Source organism: Neoarius graeffei, chromosome 2, assembly GCF_027579695.1.
Source record: "Neoarius graeffei isolate fNeoGra1 chromosome 2, fNeoGra1.pri, whole genome shotgun sequence".
NCBI lineage: Eukaryota > Metazoa > Chordata > Actinopteri > Siluriformes > Ariidae > Neoarius > Neoarius graeffei.
Window position 1 is genome coordinate 118,088,527 of NC_083570.1, and position 21,440 is coordinate 118,109,966.

Sequence of the window (21,440 nt, forward strand, 5' to 3'; positions counted from 1 at the left end):
TAAAATCTCGATTTCGATTTTTTATCACAATCTTCCATCAAAAAAACAAAAACAGGCATTTTGGGGCTACAAACCTTTCGGAACAGATTTTAATGAATAGTAGCAATTTTGCATGTGAAAACATTGTAAACACAGTGATAACACTGATAAAGTGCACTATTGGTTGTGAAGACAACAACACTAAGTAAACATCACTCTGATAAAGTGAACATCCTCACTCTGATAAAGTAAACATCACTCTGATAAAGTGCATTCTTAGAATATAAAAAAGAAAGTAAAATATGAAATGTTGAATAACACACAGTCTTTGGTTATTTTGAAATGATTTAAGTATCAAAACACCAAATAGCTTTTTGAAAATGGTCCAGACTGGTGGTGGGGAGGCTTCTGCATAGCTTTATTGTGGCTGTTTGAATGTTGCTAGCACCAGCCTCTTGTGCTCGAAATGTAGTTTATATTTAAAGAAGCTTCCCCAAACTTGACAGCCAGAGACCTCTGCCCTCTCCCCAAAGAACCAGCGCGGGCACGGCGCGCCACCTCGGGACGTAATTCGCCACGAGGCGCGCCGCGGGGCTCCGCTTAGGTTTCGTTTCTATCCCGGGCTCCAGCCCGACTTTACAGCGCCTCGGGACAAAGAGCCATGGTGCTCGGCTTTAGTTTCGTTTTCCCATCGGCGGCTCCAGCCTCCCCAAGCTTAGAATGTGTAGATTCCATTTCTGACAATAAATTCCATTTCAGATGCATAATTCCGCGATTTCCGCCCGTTTTCCGCGATCGCGGATTTTCAGTCCCTCTACAGATTAAGGACGTCTTACGTCTGCCGCGTCGGCGGGAACCAGCATAGAACGTCAAGTTATTGTACCCAAAGGGAAAAAAAAAAGTTATTGCGCTCATTGGCCAAGGCGATCTATACGATTTCTCCACTTTGGCAGATCGTCTGCAATCTTCTACTCATTCTTATTCTTAACGATTTTATATCGTCAGATCGCACACCCCTAGTTCGAGCCCAGTGGCTGACGGGGCCCTTTCTGTGTGGAGTTTGCGTGTTCTCCCCGTGTCCGCGTGGGTTTCCTCCGGGTGCTCCGGTTTCCCCCACAGTCCAAAGACATGCAGGTTCGGATAACTGGTGGCTCTAAATTGACCGTAGGTGTGAATGTGAGTGTGAATGGCTGTGTGTCTCTGTGTGTCGCCCTGCGATGATCTGGCGACTTGTCCAGGGTGAACCCCGCCTCTCGCCCGTAGTCAGCTGGGATAGGCTCCAGCCCGCCCGCGACCCTGCACAGGATAAGCGGTTACGGATAATGGATGGATGGATAATGGAATGGTTTTGTGTCACAACCTCAAAAAATTCAGGGTACGATGGTCAGATTTTGTTCCTTTTCTTTCAGAACCGTATTAAATTGGTACGTACAAACAATTCAGTGACTAAATATCAAACTGAGTTATGATGGAAATTTATAATTATATGCATGATTTCATGAAAATAAAAATAATACTTTTTGAGGTGTTTTTCTTCTTTGTTCATCCACCACCGCCCAATGTTTAATCCCACAAACGCAACATCAACACTTCATAATGTTCTGCTTTATCAGTTCCACAATGAATGCATGAGCATGAAGATGTGTTGATAGCAGTAGCTGTCGTAAGACAGATTGGAGTTGACCGATTGTGGGCTGTCGTAAAGTTGTCGTAACTTAAGCATGCGCGAGTAAAGCGACACTGGCTGTTAACTGATCGTACGAGCGTCTTATTTAACTATTAAAATAACAATACAGAAGTGAGAGAGGATTCACATTCAGTGACCCTGAGAAAATAATCACATCCAATACATTTTAAACACGTTTTAATGTCAGTTTCGGGTCTCGTTTTAAAATGACATGGAAGAGATTCAGTTTAATATTCATTAAAATAACGTTTTTGTCACATCCGCCCCCCAGCCACGAACTATCACTGGTGCCCACGTGCAGTCGCACTCTCAACGAGCAGCGCGTGACTCAAGGACCAATTACAGGCTGAACACAAACAGACTTTGTGAAGTCACCGCTCAGTGCACTCATGTCTGACCTTCTCGAGCCGTTCTTTGTGTTCTTACTCCGGTTTTTGTCTCGGCCCCGACTCGCCTGTCTGTAGATCACATGACCTTTGCTCATCTTCCGATTTTGATTCTTCCCAGTGTTTTGGAATTGTATACCTGAGCAATTCCAGCGTTATGGACGTGACACTTGAACTCAAAATGGCAACAAATGACCCAGTGCATGTTTTATTGTCTCCCAGTATTTAAACAGGTGTTGCATATTTTAAGGCTGTACCATACTGGAGAAGTGATAGAACAAGAACAATTCCCATAGTACATCTAGGGCATGCCAGAAAATGCCAATAAAAGATGCGTTATGGATGTGACAGAAAAAGTATCACTTTTCTTGGGTGACTGTACGTTTTTATCAAACTCTGTGAAATTGTAAACCTAATGTCGAAATGGAGATATCCATTTGATAGAGGCATATGTTTAGAAAATCAGCAATTTAACCACCATAACCCTTTGAAAAACTCTCTAAATATCAGCTAAAACTATCAAAGTTCTTAAATAATATTTAGGATGGCTATTGTTTTGCTGTTTTGTGGATTTTAGCATACATTTCTGTGGCTTGTGGCAATAATATAGAATTGTACATGATCAAAGTTGATTTTAGCTTGGGGTTTACATTATAAGAAAGAAAGACTGACATATTAAGGCGAAGGGAACAATTCTTGTGACAAATTGGTTCAACTTATTCACATCTGTAAAATACAGGCCTAGGCGATATCTCCCGGAGTGGTTTTGATGTATTACATGTTGCTTTATTTTTGCATGGTGAGGTTGACATTTACATGGAATTGCCCACCTGCTTATTGTTTTTAGAATAAACACACTCTTCCAGCGATGACATCCGTCTACCGCCACTTACACGACAGTTTTACTGAATCAATGTTCAAACCTTTCCAGCAGATCTTCAAGTGGGATGTCTGCACTGACCTGAGCACCTTTTTCAGTGGCACTATAATCAGGGCTTTGAACCGGTTCAAGGAACGAAAACGAAAACCGGGAACTTTTTCTATTTCACATGGAACAGAAACGAAACCAGAAACTTTATTATTTTTTATGTTCCGGAACATAAACGCTTATTAAAAATAATGGTAACCGGTTAATACCGGTTTTTATTTCGTTCCTCAAAGTTTCTGTAGCCTACAAATAAAAAAGTCATTCTTCTCCTGCGCAAGTTTCTATGACCCGCTGGGGTTCACTTCCTGTGTGACGGTCGCTGACTGAATGGAGAGAGCGGGAAGGTGGACTGCTATCACGTCTCCACGTGATAATAAGTGAATTACTGAGTGTCTGAGCAAAGAAGAGCCTGAACGATGCAACCTCCCTATTGGCTGTTTGTAAAAATGTACCAGTTGTTGCCCTTCCCACGGGAATCATCGCGGGCTCGAGAGACGAGACCTGACGAGTTAGTTCGTTGGTAGCAGAACAAAATGTCTGGACACAAATCGGGTTTTCAGAAAAGGAAAGAAAATAAACGGAGGGTTGAAAATACAAAAAAGGAGGCAGAAAATGCAAAACGAGTTTTAAGGTAGGACAAATGGTTACTTTTTAAGGCAGCCCGCCGTGGCTGCAGGCTTTCAGTTGTTATTGAATGGTTACTTTTCTGAGGCAGCCCACCGTGGCTGCCTGCAGGCTTATTTATTATAGCCCATTTAGTTAAAATAGTTTATATAAAATGTTTATAGTTATGTGATGGTTGTCCTGATTTAGACTGTTTTTTTTTTTTGGGGGGGGGTTGCGCGATGTTGCACCCGGGTCCAGATTAGGGCAGAACCGGCCCTGGCTACATTTCAGGTGTAGTTTGTTTTATGTATGTATGTACTTGCATAGATGTGTACTTGGTCTTCCAATATGGCGCCTAACAAAATCTCGCGGCGCGGTGATGTCATGCGGTAGCCCTCTATAGGGCCTGACTAGCCTTTGGTAACACACTAAACGAATTATCTTTCATTTTTGGCACTTTTTCTGTTTGTGTAGATGGGAAGACATACTGAGAATCCAAATCGCCAACATTTGAAATAATAATTGTTTTGAATTATTTCTTGTCTTATTTAATGAAGGTTGTAATAGAATTAGCCTACATTTGGCTTAAGCTGGATGAGACGGAGACATAATTTTATAGCCATTTGTTAAACAGCTGACAGGGAACGTAATTAACCGTTCCGGGAACGAAATTTTTTTGTTCTAACCGGTTCGGGAACGTCTATTTAATGGTGGAACCCAAAACCGGAAATGTTAAAATTCCGTTTCTGTTCGGAACGAACCAATAGGAAAACAATTCTGGTTCAAAGCCCTGGCTATAATTGCAGGCAGACACGAATGCTAATGTGTGATTTTGACTGGGATTGTGTGTGGAGGGATGAGTATGGGATATTTTTATATTGGCTGTGACTGGTTTTCATGCATGTGAAGTGAACGTTAAATATCGCATGCGTTTGCGTTACGTTTGTCACCATTTTATCACCAATTGGTTTCCCGCGAGCATCACGTTGAATTCCCGCGTGTTATCGCTGTCGTCACGTGGTACATCAAATATGGCTGCGCCCGTAGCCGCGATTGTTTCTGAGCAGCAGTAAACATTTTCCATCATTTGAAATGCGTGATACTTTTTTTTTTTAGACTGCTTATATTTTTCCAACACTTCAGAAATGTTCAGGGTTGGACAGGCGACCGGAAACAAACACTTTTTTTGATCGACCTTGTGATGTTTTAAAAATAAATAAGAATGGTGCTTCTAATAAGCGCTCTGAATAAAACCTTTTATTCGACAGACACGAGTGTTTTCCTGGGAAACACGCCACTCGTATTTTTCATATGAAACACATCCTGGAGCTGAGTGACACATACAGAGGATATTACACGGTGGCACAAAGACATGAAGTTTATCTTCGAGTGGTGAATGTAGAGATCACGAGTGAGCGAAGTGAACAAGTCAAATATTTTTCAACACGAGAAGATAAACTTCAGATCTTCAAGCCAACGTGTGATTTTCTTTTTATTATATCGACACATTCACAAACAAAAAGTCCCCAAATTTATCAAAACAATTCACTGATTTCCTCACGAGTGACAGATAGAGATTTACGTCTCGGTTTTGGTTCTCCATGTCCCGGATGGAGCTCGGATGAAAAACACGAGCGGTGGATTTCCCAGTAAAACACTCGTGTCTGTGTCATATTTCCTGATATTTCACTCTGATGACGTCACTCCCAGCGTTTCCCCGCTGATTAGACGCGCGTTGTCAAAATGGCGAACCGGTTCAAAATGAAAAAACTCTTTTGATTAACTTGTGTATTTTTTTGTGGATGTGTCCATATAATATAAAGAACATTACACGCTCACTTCGCTCACTCGTGATATGTACATTCACCACTCGAAGATAAATTTCAGATCTTCGTGCCACCGTGTAATATCCTCTATTTATCAGGTCATTAATAACAGTCAAGTTTTGTGGAATTATAATTTTGTATTTCTGCAAACTCCACATGGCTCTACAGGCCCAGCGTCTGTGTAATTACATTTCAGCTACAACACAAATTTAATGTGGAGGGATGTGAACAAAAAACCCTCACACTGCACTCAGTGAAGGTTTTACACAGAAAAAACCCCTCAATGTTTATGGGACATCGGAGCCTGCAATAGCGGTGTAATTTGTAAATATTGTAAATAAACTGTAAGTATAAAGTTCTGTTTGATTATTTGTTCAGTTTTGGAAATGTGGTGTTTGTGAGTCTCGTTAGCTGGCTGTCACTTCCATCTTCAGCTCACAGCTTCCACACTTCTTGGGACAAAATGGCAGAATGTGAGACGTAAACATTTTTCTCCTGAAATGACATCAACTGGTTTCGACTTCTTTAATAGCTGAACTTCAGTTTTATTCAATTCTACATGCAGCTGTTTTCCCCTCATTTATCTACTGATCTATTTGTATTAACACACTCTGGATCACCTGAAACTCAAAACATCCCAAAGTGCGTTTCTGTCAAAGTGCTTTCAGTTTCTCTCTTTCTAACAGTGGAACAGTAGAACAGTTCTATTCAGCTTTACTTACACGGCTTTTCTGGATGCTGCAATCACAGGCATCACCTTCACAAGAACCCAATCTGGGATCTCCTCTGTACTGGTATATTTACTCAGATCAAACTCCTCCAGCTCCTGTGCTGAAGTCAGTAACACAAACGCCAGAGCAGACCACTGTGAAGGAGAGAGTTCACTTCGTTTCCCAGATTTCAGGTAGCGTTGGATTTCCTCCACGAGAGAATCATCACCCAGTTCATTCAGACAGTGGAACAGATTGATGGATTTTTCTGCAGGAAGATCATCTCTACTGATCTTCTCCTTAATGTACTGAACTGTTTCCTCTTTGCTCTGGGAGCTACTTCCTGTCTGTGTTACTAAGGCATGTAAGAGTTTCTGATTGGACTCCAGCGAGAGACCCAGAAGAAAGCGGAGGAACAGATCCAGATGTCCAGTCTCAGATTCTAACGTCTGATCTACAGCCCTCCTGTGTAAATCTGAAATTGTCTCAAAGGACCGACTCTGAATATAGAATGAATGTTTAAGAAACATGTTTCTTGTAGAGGAATTATACTGATCAAGAACATTTCTCTTTTCCTTCATGAAGGTCAGATGCACATACAGAGCTGCGAGATGCTCCTGAATGCTCAGATGAACAAAGCAGTACACTTTACTCTGGTGAAGCCCAGGCTCCTCTCTGAAGATCTGCGTACACACACCTGAGTACACTGCTGCTTCTGTCACATCAATGCCACACCCTCGCAGGTCTTCCTCATAGAAGATCAGGTTGCCTTTCTCCAGCTGCTCAAAAGCCAGTTGTCCCAGTTTGAGCAGCATTTCTTCATTACTCTCCTGCTTCTTTGAGTATTTTTCTCTGATGACGTTTGTCTGAATGATGAGGAAGTGTGTGTACATTTGAGTCAGAGTCTTGGGGATCTCTCCACTCTCTGCTTCACCCAACATTCTCTCGAGAACAGTGGCTGAAATCCAGCAGAAGACTGGGATGTGACACATGATGTACAGGCTTCTTAATGACTTCAGGTGTGTGATGATGTTCTTGGCCAGACTCTGATCACCGACCCTCTTCCTGAAGTACTCCTCCTTCTGTGGGTCACTGAACCCTCGTACCTCTGTGACTCGATGGACGTACTCAGAGGGGATTTGATCAGCTGCTGCTGGTCGGGAGGTGATCCAGATGAGAGCAGAGGGAAGCAGATTCCCTTTGATCAGGTTTATCAGCAGCACACGCACTGATGCTGATTCAGTTACATCACACACACTCACTGTGTTCCGGAAATCCAGAGGGAAACGACACTCGTCCAATCCATCAAAAATGAACAGAACCTTTTCCAACCTGGACATTTCTGTTTCTCTGGTTTCCTTAAAGCAGACATGAAGGAGCTCCAGCAGACTCAGGTTTTGGTCCTTCATCAGATTCAGCTCTCTGAAAGGAAGTGGAAATATGAGGGGGATGTCCTGATTTGCTTTCCCTTCAGCCCAGTCCACAATGAACTTCTGCACAGAGACTGTTTTTCCAATACCAGCCACGCCCTTTGTCACTACAGTTCTGATGGGTTCGTCTTCTTCAGATAAGGGCTTAAAGATGTCGCTGCATTTGATTGGTGTTTCCTCTGTTGTTTTTCTCCTGGACGCTGCCTCGATCCGTCTCACCTCATGTTCTTTATTGACGTCTCCACTGTCTCCCTCGGTGATGTAGAGCTCGGTGTAGATCTCATTCAGGAGCGCTCGCGTTTCCGGCTTTATCATCACTCCATTTAAACACTGAAACTTCTTCATCAGATTTAATCTGAACTTTTTCTGGAATTCATTTGCAGCAGGAGATTCTGGGGCGTGTCTGTGTGACAGGGTGAAATAAGACGTGGTGAGACCTGGGCTCCAATTATTACAGTTTAACATCACAGTTTTTTCTGACTGGTTCCCACAGATAACAGTTCTTTAGGATGCTAACACTATGGATTTACCGGATTTGATTGTATCTTTTCCACTGAGCTCTATATAAAACCTGGAGAACTCAGAGCCTATTCCCCGCTGTAGGGTTGGGCGGTATTACGGTAAGAAGGTATCCCGAGGTATCCAAAAGTACCAACGGTATCGGTCTCATTACCGTCATTTTAAAAAAATATATAATATCTAAATAAATATGGAGTACATGAGGTCATAATATAAAATAATAAATTGAAGATCATCCCGAATAACTGTGTGATCGTATTTTCACTAATTCTATCAATTTCCTAAAGAAGTTCTCATCGCGTGCAGGGTTGTTTATGTCGTTACCATGGCAACCCTGCGTGACATTTGGAGTCTGACAGAAAGCTTCGCAAGAGACTGAGACCGGGGGTGTCATGGCTCAGATGGCTAAGGCACCGTACCATAAATCCGGGTTCGATTCCGACCCGAGGTTATTTCCTGATCCCGTCTCTCTCTCCCCCGCTCATTTCCTGTCTCTCTATACTGTCCTATCTAAAAAAAAAAAAAAAAGAGACTGAGACCGCGGTTGAAAGATGGCAAGTCAAGATAACGAGTTAGTGGCAAAAAAAAAAAATACAACATCGGCAGTGTGGCAGTATTTTGGTTTCAAACCAAATGAAAAATCTAATATGTCCCCTAAGGCACACCATAGCCTGGGGTACTCCACTTCCACGAGATCTCTCCAATGAGTTGTTTTGAGTAGGTTACATGAGTAACAACAAGGTAAAATAATATAAACGTATGACATTTGGGATGTGGGTAATAAACGTTTGAAATGTCATCTACTGAAGAAACGGAAGAAAACATCGTAGCGTAAACTGTTAGGTTTCTGGTGGGAATTAGCAATGCGCTTGCTATCTTTGTTGGGTGTGTTAAACCGTATGGATTTAAGTGGAATAATTGTAAGGAGTTATGTGATCAAGACAACGTTTTAAGCAAAGTAAGGCCATTTGATTATTAATTTCCCCGCCATGGAATGACGTGGGCCCATATGATTTTGCCTTGTGCAGCTATCACGCATTTGAATTAGGTTCGCCTCATTTGCGCTGAAGAATATGGTTTATCGCGCAGTCTAAACGGACTTGGGTGTTGGTTGATTCTTTTTCTTTATTTCCCATGCTTGAAAGGGTATGATCCTGCTCATCGTGTACTTTTTTTGATGGAGTAGGTGAAATAGTGCTGCAAATGGCGTTTCAACGCAGACATGTGTAAACGACAGTTGAATGCTATTTTCAAGATGAAGGAAGAGTTGCGTGATGCTTTGAAATATCTCTTAATCCATTCATCAATGCACAAAATTCGCTTTGCTGCTTAATCCATACCACAATGCACACAATTCGCTATGCTGCTTTTAAATAGTACATTTGAGGCATAGGCGCACGTTACATAGTAGGCCGAAACGAAATATTTTTTTCTCGGTAATACCGTATACCCCGGGAAAACACAGACAGTTTAAAGGTATCAAAATTTGGATACCGCCCAACCCTACCCCGCTGTAGAGACGAGTGAAGCCGTCTGGCCGCCATATTACCACTCCCATCGCGTGTATTTGGCTTGCGTGTTCAACCGTGGTATCCGATCAAATTTGCCCCAAGTATCTCCTGACTCCGCCCCTTTCATTACCTCCTCTTATTTTCTCAACTTTACCCCCATTCCTTACATATCTTTATCGCGCTCCACTTCACTGTTATTGGTTTTATTCTTTTCCAGTTCAGTCTCTGATTTTTTTTTTTTTAATGGCTTTTTTCCTACTAGAGCGGCAGCTACAATTATCGACAGTCCATAATTAGACACCTTTTCAGATTTGGCAATAAAAAAACAATCATACAAAGCTGAGTTTCAGTTACAGCAGTTATTATCGGTTAATTAATAAACCGGAAGACCCCCCCCACCCTTTGATCTTGTCGTCTGATGACACAGCTCGTTACCTGAGACAGAATTTCTTTTTGCACGATCAGCAGTTTGAGGAAAACCCGGACGTTATCATCGCAGGTAAGCATGGTGGAAAGATCATGGACATGTTTTTACTGATCAAATTCACCGATATTTCATGATTTCCTCATCATAACCTACTTTATTTCTTACTCTTTCATTTACAGTCGCCATTTTGTATCTAAACGTGCGTTTGAGAAGTCACGTGAGGTGTCGATAATAGTGATCACTTTCACCGGTGTCCACCATTATCGACACCCTGTGGGATTAAGTGACATTTACGACTGTTATGGATCGATCTCTGTGTAACATTGTTGAAGTAGATGAAGTGCTTTTAAAAAAATAAAAGTGCTGTGATTTATAATTTTTTTCTGATTCAGAACAGAATGAAATGTTTATAGAGTATTTGGAATCCGATTGCAATAAATAGAATTAGACCACAATATCAGTCGACATTTTATATTTTGGTTCGAGGAATGACATGCGACCTTTGACCTGGATTTTCATGTGGTTACAATGTCGACTGCCTGTTGACATTTATTGGTAAACGACAAAACTAGAAATTAATACAAACAACAACGAATGATTAACAAAATGTGAACTACAAAAATACTTCGAAAGTGGAACAAAAAGATTTCCTGACGCAGGTTAAACATTATCAGTTGATTTGTTTACAAACATTAGAATTACTTCCTCATTTATGTAAACACCAACATCCATATATTTATATAAAAGATTTTATATTTAGTACAAACCTATGTAAGACAAATTTTAAATTAAAGCTATGTCTTGTTAACTTAATAGTATGTAAGATTTTTTAAAAATAAAATCACCTGAATGTCAATAATTGTGGAACGGAGTCAATAACTGTGGACAAAGGTGTCGATAATTGTGGAACGGAGTCATGTGATCTGATACGCTAAATAATCAGGAATCAACTCATTTTTTCCCAGTGGAAGTTTGAGTAATTATTCATGCACAATTTACAGATTGAAAGTCTTTTCTACTTTTGCAACGACCAGAAGATCGTTAAGGTGTCGATAATTGTAGCCGCCGCTCTATAATTATTTTTACGGAGATTATTTCAGTTCCTGCCGCTTTCTCCTTCATACATTTCTTCTTCCTTTTTTATATTTTATAGACAGACAGAGGCTTTGATCTAGTCAGGAACATTTCCATCGATAATCTGACAGTGTGTTCATCCCAGAGATCAAGGTCAGATTTTCAACAAAAACAGACGAGTTTTTCCTCTCTTCCTATCGGGGGTCCACGCAAACGGTGCTGCGCACACACGTGTAAAAATGATCACACGCTAGCTATCAATACTCACAGGTGAAATGTTCGTCCACAACCTTTGACCTGACGATTTGTACAGTTCACTGCTGCATATGGAGGCATTTTTCTTCTCATTTTTCTCACCGACTACATAAATAACTCGTCCAATTTTGTGGCGCTTCCAGTCGTCTAAATGACAGTTCCACTCCGTGGTGGGAGTGGTAAGATGGCGGCCAGCTGGCTTCACCCTGACGAGCCTATGAGCTCTCCAGATTTTATATAGAGCTCAGTGATGTTTTCTATAATCTAATCCTGTAGATAATAACAGCAGAGAGGTTTAGAATACCAGAGCGTCAGTGTCACGGTCATGTTGTTGGGTTTGATCTTACCCTGTATCTGTGATGAAGATCTTTTCTCTTCTGTCTCCTGCCTTCTGTAAAACACTGGCAACAAAAATAGTAGCTGTTAAAGACAACAACTTTAATCCCTTTAATACTGGAGTCTCAGATTTATAGAGATGAAAGTGGAGCAACGTCCCCCGAAAATATTTTAATAACATAACACGCAAAACCCTGCATTCTAGTGCATTTTAGTACTTATTTTCACTAAAACAAGTTACAACTTTTAAGCGTTTTTATTTCATGTACATTAATGATTAACATGTCAAAAATATCAAATTTAATTCCCCTAGTTAATGAGTAATTTTCAGGAGTGCATTTAGAAAACGCGGTGATTTTCCTGCTGCACAGTTCAGTACTTTGAAAAAAATCAGACAGTTGAAGGTAAACTCAGCAAAATCCCAAAACAGTGCTGTTAAAAAGTAAAGGTCTGTTAGAGTTTCTAAAGCTTTCAGGTTTCAATGTTGGGGACGTTGAGCCTCGTTTATCAATCTTTTAGTAGAGTTGTGCGTTTGCAGAAGCGAAAGTGAATTAAACATTTCCAATTCAGATTTATGCGAGTTGAAGCTGATTGTTTACATTAGTTCGTATTGTCTGTAAATTTAAACACCAATGAATACCAAATTTCTCATGTAAATCAGGGGCGTAGGGTGTGTGTGTCAGTGCGTTTACATGCACATAGAGAAAATCGAATTTCTGCCGTAGCTCGTCTGAAATCGAAGCTCTAAATGGCATGTAAACACCTTAGCTCGGCTGAAATTGAATCGAACTTGATCTCTCGCAATCGAGCTACACGACCTAGATTATGCAATTTTTGCCGAGCTACTTAGTGCATGTAAACTAGGGGTATGCAAAAATATCGATACGGTGATATATCGCGATACTTTGTCTTCCAATTCAATATCGATACTCAAAATTTGAATATCGATATTTTTTCAAATAATAAAATCATGTTTCAGAAGGGGTTGTAAATCCAGTACGACTTCCGCACCTCCGCTCCGCGAGGTGTCGCTACCTCACTGCAAGGCACTCTTCGTCTTCTCTTTTTTCCCCGGTGGTTGCAGTGAGGAAAAAAAAAACAGGCAAGCATGGCTGTTAACATAAACCTAGAGACGCCGCCGAACTTTAAGGCAGATGTTTGGAGGCACTTTGGATTCCAAAGGAAAGGAGAAAAAAAAAAAAAAAAGTGAGCCGGACAAAGAGAATGCACTTTGCAAAACCTGTTTCACTCCAATTAAATTAAGATGCCCACTGCACTTTTCAATGTGTTTCAGACAGTGTGTTGTTCCTGCAAAATAAGCACAAGTTAAATGTTCTCCGGTATATGTTCTCAAGTTTACAAAGAACAAATTGATATTAGTGTTAGCACCGAAATGTATGTGCAGTCTGCAGTGCAAGTTTTAAGTTTTCATAAAACAATTTGATTCTGCTTGTTAAGCAGCACTGATGTGTCCATGCTTACAGAAAAGTTGAGAATACTAGCACAGAAATGGGAATTTTCTGTATGTTGTAGTGAAGCAACTCTTGGTTTTGCCAGCAGTGGAATAGAGACAAATATATGTCTGGCAAGAGTGTGTAGTTATGTATGTGAAATGTAATTTTACAGTGGTCAATAAATTCTGATTTTCTTCAGTGACACAGATATTGTGATGTGGTTGAAATTTCTTGCAATATATCAATTATCTCAGAATCGCTGTACCGTGATATTATCGTTATCGTGGGCAAAATATCGCCATAGTATCGTATCGTGAGGTATCTGGGGATACCCAGCCCTAATGTAAACCCTATCGAGCCACGCAGTCCAGCTACTTACTTCAGCACTGCCCCTTCCGGAAGTGACAAGTGACGAGACCACAAGTGGGAAACACAACACCCTCAGTCGAAGAAAGAAAGAAAAAAAAAAAAAAAACCAGCCTCAGTCGGCATGACACTTCACCTTAGCCACCCACTTTATTAGGAACACTTCTGTTCGTACATACAAACTACAAACACTCTTCTTAGAGTTTATTTTATTTTTAAAAGGGACAGTGTACAAATTAAACATTATCCTTGTGGTCAGGACAGATGTCTGTACCGGGTTATAGCAGTACGTGCTAATTTCCGTCTGTAGTCACTTTGTTTATACTCTTGAATAGCTCTTCTTCATGACGACAACCGGAAGTGTACCAACACGATGGGGCGTGTAGCGCCACCTGTGGCTCGGGTGCACAATGCACCTCATAACAATAGCTCGATTTAAACACTGTGCATGTAGGATTGGATTTCTCTGGCACCCCTGCTGGGACCCTTTGCTCGATTACTGACAGTAGCTCGATTTGGATGTGCATGTAAACGTAGTGTGTGTGTGGCCTGTACACCGCCCGTCACAACCGCATTGTGGACATTACCACGACAGAATTGCGTAAACTGCATGGACCAACAACGCACATATACACGGACAGAAAAATAAAATCCAACTGGTTTTCCAAATTGACCACCAATGATTCTCTGGACACTGTCCTTAAAGACTGTCCTAATACCCCGGACATTGTTGTTGTGGATGAGACTTCAAAGACCATCACGGTATTGGAAATAGGATGCTGTTTTGACGCATATATGGATTTGTGCTTTGCTGAAAAATGTGTGAAATATCAACCAATAATTCATGCATTGACAGAAAGTGGCTATAAAACATCTATGGTGGCACTCATCTATGGTAGCCTTGGTCACGTTCATAGACTGTGTGTCAGAGGTCTGCAAATAGCCGGCTTAAATAAAAAGAAAGCAAAGCAGCGAGCTAAGTATTGTTCACTGTCTGCACTTATAGGCAGTTTGCATATCTGGAGAAGGAGATGTCACTTGTACCCTTGAATAGGCTGTAGACCAGTATAACTTTGGTATTTATGTAGAAGACACATCATTGCTTCTTTAAGATTGTTTGGGGTGCTGTATTGTTTTTTCAATAATTATTGGTCCTCCCAAATAAAGTAATCAAAATGTGTGTGTCACACACTGACTGGCAGCCTGAGTGCATTATGCAACATAAAATAATTCCCATTGCTAGTTTTCGGCAGCTTAGAAACCGGCTCTTCCATTATTGCTGTTTCTTCCACATTTTCTTGATGTGTTCTAGAAATGGCACTAAAACTTAGCTTCGAAACCACAAAATGCAACTTTGATGGGGGGAAAAAAAAATATATATATATATATATATATATATATATATATATATATATATATATATATATATATATATTGCTTACCTCTCTTCACGTCAAAAGAAGGAGGAAAATTTTGCTTGTTTTGACATGGCGAATTATTAACACAAGAGAAAATACTCGTAATTCGCAACTAAAAAGACTGCAGCTGCACTGGCAGCTTGAACATGCTTTCTAGTGCGATTGTGTTGCGCAGAACGGTGTCAGTCCTGCGCGCCTTAGCACGTGCACCTGAAGGCGCGCCTAACGAGCTCTGGCACGCGCGCCGTTAACAAAGAACACCTGTCTTTAATCAATGAACTGTGTTTGGGCTAGTTAAGGACTGCGCCCACGCAAGGACGATGCAAAGTATTACGCCGCGTCTAGGAACGCGAAAAATCTGAAAAATAAATTTCTCCATTTGGAAAACCGGAGATTTTCAAGAGTTGTCAAATATCAGGATTTCCGGGTCATTCGCGGAAAAAAATCTGGAGGAAAATCTAAAAATCCGGAATTCCGGGAAAATCTGGAACACTTTCATGGCTAGATTTAGTCCCAATTTTACTGCAATAAATGGAGCAAGTGAATAATTATTTAAAGAACACAGAACTAAATACATCACCAACATTGTGGATCTGGAGAAAAATCTGTCCCTGTTTTAATTTTAGGCTTCTAATTTTTTCTTCTTCTTCCGACAGTCCCCTCCAAAAGTACTGGAACAGCAAGGCCAGCTCTTTTCTTTTTGCTTTACACTGAAGACATTTGGGTTTGAGATCCAAAGATGAATGAGATAAGAGATCAGAATTTCAGCTGGTTCAGTTCTTTTTGCTTATATTACCATTTCTGGCTTTAGCATTCAAAACATTAGCCATAAGACATTTTCACCTGAATAAATGTTTACACTATTTCCTCTAAAGCATTTACTGAAAGCATTGTAGCATCACTAAAGACCAAGGAACTATAATAAACATCAAAACAGCTGCTAATGACAGTGGAGCACAGCCATTACTGTGACTTTAACTCTGAGAATTATGGGATGTTACCTGTGTCCAGGTGACGGGTTTCCAGTTTTAAAGCTTAAAGGAGGACCAATAGACCAATCGCTCTTCATGGAGACACAGCTGGGTTCTGGCGAGTCTGATCTCTTCATCTGGACTTCACTGTACAACATTATAGACAGGCCATTAAATAAACCATTTACACTTTTTGGATGATTTGTTATTTTGACTTAATTTGACCAACAGTGAACAGTGGAAAGAGTCTTTATTGTTTATTTAAGTGATTTTGTTCACCATTACTCTGACTTTTATTGCCACATCCAGATGAATTTACTTCCTTATGATGTACGTGACACTGTGAAACACTGAACTGCACAGTTATTGATATTAATTACTCTAAAATGTTTACTGAAAGTACTGTAGCAGGATTATGGCCTAATTAAAGTAGAACAAACTGATAAATATCAAAATTCTGCTAATGATCTGAACTGGATAAAGGAATGTGTAACACGGCCTTTCACTCTGCAGTGACTTTAACTCTGAGAATTATGGGATGTTACCTGTGTACAGGTGACGGGTTTCCAGTTTTAAAGTTCCGGGGAAGACCCATAGACGCATCGCTCTTCATGGAGACACAGCTGGGTTCTGGTGAGTCTGATCTCTTCATCTGGACTTTACTGTACAGCATTATAGAGCGGACATGAGACAGTTTTTCTTACACAGAATTCCGACACAAAATACTGGCGAGATGAATTTGTATCATATCGTATTTCACCATATTTCTGTTCAATATTCATTATGACCTCCACCTCTTCTTACACACTCAGCAGCAGCAGCAGAGGGAGTAGCATATGTGACGACACTAATTTATTATTTTAATCATTTAAAGCACAATTTACCATCAAACAATCTTTCTACATTAAAGGGGACCGGTACAGCATTTAAACATGATCGATATCGATAGTACAAGCCCAAATTATAATAACACACACAAGTGCAGCCACCTGATTAGCCATCATAAGTAGCTTTAAGCGCTTAAAGGTCCAAAACACGTCAAGTTTTATTGCACATGGGCAGCCAATATGATGTCAAGTCGCTGATGTCCAGGTAGCGGAAGTTAAGTGCAGACGATGTAAACATACTTGTGAGCCTGGATTTAGTCAGATGAAAAAGAGTTATCTTCAAGTCAGTATGGACAGCGGTATGGACGAGCCTATTTATTTATTTATTGCACGTGTTAATGCAGATATAGACATGCAGTGTGCCACAATAGTGTATATGGTCTAAATATAGGTTTGTGACAGCTCGAAGTGGAGTGAGAGTTTATAGCAGGTGAAGCGTGGAGCACAGCACAATTCAATTTGTCTCTTTATTTACAGAAGATAGATGGGTTTTTAATTTGCTTGGGAAAAAAAAAAATCATGTGGGGTTCTTGAGTAACTCATTTTACACTCCTCTGGAGCTCTGCTTTTAGGCAGCGCCAAAATATATACATTCTCTTTGAACGTCTGTACTATTCCAGCTCATCGGCTTGCACGGCCTGAATCCCTTTTCCGTAGACGGTGATGGAATATTGTTGGCACAGCATCGAGTTTGAGTCTAACGTGACCTGCGTAGCCCAAGAGCTCGGCCTGGAGATTCCTTTCAAAGCAATCGGTCTCAAAATGGTCCTCACAAACAGAATTTCTGCCAAAGGAGAGTTTCTAAAGTGTGACCTGTTCCCAAGTTGTGTAGCCACTGTTTAGCAAGTTGTTTACAAGGCTCGGTTGTCAGCAATGGAACACAGAAAAAACACTTTCCCTTATTATCACGGTGATTATTTTTGTAACTTTGCTCCTCCTACTCAAGCGAGTAGGACGCTTCTTTGCTTTGCTCCTGCTTTCTTGATCTTTATTTCTATACTTTACTTTCTCATTTAATTTCCACTAGTTTTTCATTTTATTTTTCATCTTTATAAGCTTTTAATTTAATTTTATTCTCTATTGTTTACTGTTTTGCTTTTACTTCTGTAAAGCACATTGAACTGCCACTGTGTATGAAATGTGCTATATAAATAAACTTGCCTTGCAACCACAGGTTTCGCACCCTGCTATTTTTCAACGTTTTGTTCATCCGGCGACATCGCGGTGTCAGGAGCAGCGAGCCAATCAAGATACAGGAAACCTATCGATGATTCTACAGCATGTTGACCTCTGGCACCGCCCACAAAATGGAAATATGGTTGCACCCGTAAGTGAGCGTGAATAAAAAAGAATTTTAAAGCACTGATTTATGCAACACAGTGTGACAATACAGCGCAGTCAAAATGCATTCATGCAAAATATGTAATATTTCTCTCTGTTTATTTTTCGCCGTGGGTTCCCTTTATAAAGGAAATTTACTTTCCAATAATCTTTCTCCATCTCATCAGTATGGTCCTGTGAAGCCTGTTTTGGGATACGACTCGTATCGTGGCTTTAGTGTATCGTCTCATACCTTCTCTTTACTGTTTAACTGCTTTATTATTTTATAAGAACATCATTTTACTGACAGTGAACAGAATCTGAATGTTTAAAGTGGTGACTGAGAACTTGTCATTCTGAGGATAAATTTGTGTTCAGTTATTCTTTTCGTATCTACTCACTCCATATTTCATACATATATATATGTTGCACCGATACCATTTTTTTGGCCCCGATACCGATACCTATACCTGGCTGTGCAGTACCGGCCGATACCGATACCATACCGATACCACTCCGTTTGAAATGTGTGTGTGTGTGTGTGTGTGTGTGTGTGTGTGTGTGTGTATATATGAAGAGCTGCATACTTGGATGTAAAATCATTGCTATCATGGCTTTGTCAGGCTGCTGCTTACCTTTGTGAAACAGGAAAAAGACTAATACAAAGTGAATCCAGTAGAACTTTTTATTGTCTACCTGGTATGGATGACTGACAATAGTTCAATAAACTTTCTCTTGCTAGCAGTTGCTGCAACCTCAAACTCTGTGTTCGTTCACATGTTTCGTCTTCAAATGTTTTATCAGGTTCGAGGTATTGAAACTGGCCGATTTAACTCCACCTCTCGAAACTTTCAGGCCGCAAATCTTGCATGTAGCCATTGTACTCGCCGGAGTTTCTATGCTGAAATATATCCAGACCGCCGACATTTTCTTCTCGTGGTTTGTTTTTCCTCCGCATGAAAAAGCTGCCCCTGTATTGGTTAAGAGCAGCTATTGGCCCGCTCTCATTGGTCTGGAGCAGGTCAATAGCAATAGCTGCTTGGCGTGCTTGGCAGGCATGCACAGTGATCACGTGTGATCACACAACACAGAGTGTAGTGAGTGTCGGGAGAGAGAAGGCTGCGTTCAAGTGTCATACTAGCATCGGTAAATGGTATCGGCGCCCTATTTCTTGCTACTCGCCAATACCGATACCACCATTTTAGTGCCAGATCGGGGCCCCGCCTGATACTGGTATCGGTGCAACACTAATATATATATATAATTTCCCAGGTGGGAGGTCCGTATCATGAAATACTGTGACCAAGGTCTTAAAAGTACTGAGTGAGGCCCTCTGGGCGGAGGTCAGTATTCAGGGCCGAGGTCACGGTATTTCACCATACGGACCGACCTTAAGCTGGTAAATAATATATTTATTTTTTTCTTTACCAAATTCTAACAGAAAACGAGAGCGTCTGAAAGGGGAAATTCCTCCTCGGTATACAAGTGCACTTCCATGGCAGGAAAAAAAACTACATTTTGCCGCCTATGTAGTCCCCTGTTTATACAAATAGGAGTCATTCAGGATTCAGCCATGTTTTTGTTCAGCGTTAGCAAGTTAGAGGTTTTTAGATTTCTCCTGAAATGTTTTCTTTTATTTCTTCTTCCTCAGGGCAGTAAAACTCGCTTTCACTGTGAACACTGTCGTTATCGCTATCCATGCTGTAAAATTAATGCTATTCTCCTGAGAAATGCTGCCAAAAATTAAGACTTTTAATAATCTTGTCAATAAATCATAAAAAAAAGCGAAATGTTGACAAAAAAAATGCTACTATGTTTTTTGTTGTTGTGAACGAGCAAGTAGCCAGAGGTCCGTAACTGGGGTCCGTAAGGTAGGATACGGACCCGCTCGCCAGCCAATCAGAGCGCAGGATTTGGACCGCGAAAAAAATAAGAACAGTTAATGACAAATATTAGAACATGGCAGTTTACCGGTTTTCTGAGGGTGGGGTCACATTATCTGTGTCCAGATCCCAGCTCTCCATTTTTGAATATTAGTGTATGGACACACAGCTCATGGACTCCCTGCTTATTCCTGAAGACACGGATCTCTTCTGCTGGAAGGAATTTCACTCCTAGAAAAGACAAAAACAAAACATGCAGTTACAGACGTTCCAAGTGTCCCACAAGCTCCAGGAGTCTCCCACATATTGATAGCGGCTCCCTGATGCCCGCAAATGACATACAATCTCACGGAATCTAGAGCAAGCGAGCAAGCTTCATCCTGAACCTATCGATCAGTCGGTCGGTGCACAGAGCATGAAGAAGAGCAGCAGCTGCTCCAGCCATTTTCTGGAAATTAATACATGGTACAAATCATTGTTTTGTTTTTAAACTGATTTGGTGTTCGACTTTCAGTTATGATAAAGCAGCGTCTCTTTGTAATTATCTTTGTAAGCGCACTTGCTAGGTAGCCTGGGCCCGCCCATCCTAAGTGTGATGCAACACAAGGGCCTGTTGCGAGCTTAGTCTGGCAAGGCAAGCTATCTACAGCTCTTCCAAGCTCCCGAAAAATCGGGAGCCAATCAACTTTGAGCATCTCCAACGGCCCTGGGTAGAGGCGTGTTCAAGGCAGTGACGTAGTAGAACTGCGACATAGATTGTTTACAGAATCTATGCCGGAAGCGCTTCATTCACTAGAAACATTACGAACATGGAGCAGCGGCAAGCCTTTGACACAGCGGTAGATGCTGTATTGAAAGCATTCAACGGGACGTTCTCATTGAAAACGGAGCAAAGAGCAGCCCTGGAGGTATTTATCTTCTTCCTGTTAGTCAAGCAGTTTCCGTCACATCATATACGTCAGAGGAAAGAGTGATGTGATTGGTTTAAGCTTCGTCACAGCCTTTTCTGGCTTCGACCAGTAGCAAACTGAGGCATTTCAGGGAGGCGGGTCAACCACGCCTTTGGGAAACGGTTGGGCTGAATATCTTTGCCAGACCAAATGCTCGCAGAGCTTTGAAGTCGCGTTAGCCAGACTACTTACTAGGCACAAGGCTAAATAATGGCAACAAATGACTTTCACTTTACAGTGCTGGAGCAGCAGGAGCAGGTGTCGCACAACAGGCAGGAATTTGTGAGGATTCACCTCCAAAACTAAGTCGCTCATAAAACTACAACCTTTTCTGGTTCAAACAGAACCAATTAAGACCAAGTACACCCTTTCTATTTTGTGCTATAACGTTAAGTGGTGTGTGTGTGTCAGCACGCAATTAGTTATTTTTTCCTAAAATCATTGCATCTCTGCAACCATAAAAGATTTTTTCCAAAATTCCAGAACCTATGATCTTCTTGCGGTGTCCCTTTACAGA

General features: G+C 41.0%; 1 protein-coding gene across 5 annotated transcripts in view; it reads right to left on the reverse strand.

Annotated features, from left to right (window-relative positions):
- LOC132882168 (NACHT, LRR and PYD domains-containing protein 12-like) overlaps positions 1-21,440 on the reverse strand; it is a 547,173-nt gene that overhangs the window by 318,235 nt on the left and 207,498 nt on the right. The window contains exons 2-6 of one of the 5 annotated variants that reach the window (XM_060915442.1): positions 20,062-20,204; positions 16,429-16,545; positions 15,914-16,030; positions 11,686-11,739; positions 6,135-7,955 (exon numbers count right to left, since the gene is read on the reverse strand). The exons of 3 other annotated variants lie outside the window; for them this stretch is intronic. In XM_060915442.1, coding sequence (XP_060771425.1) covers positions 6,135-7,955; positions 11,686-11,739; positions 15,914-16,030; positions 16,429-16,545; positions 20,062-20,114 — 2,162 coding nt within the window. In that variant the 5' untranslated portion in view covers positions 20,115-20,204. The remainder of the gene's footprint in view (positions 1-6,134; positions 7,956-11,685; positions 11,740-15,913; positions 16,031-16,428; positions 16,546-20,061; positions 20,205-21,440) is intronic. One more of the 5 variants, XM_060915438.1, reaches the window with a different exon arrangement.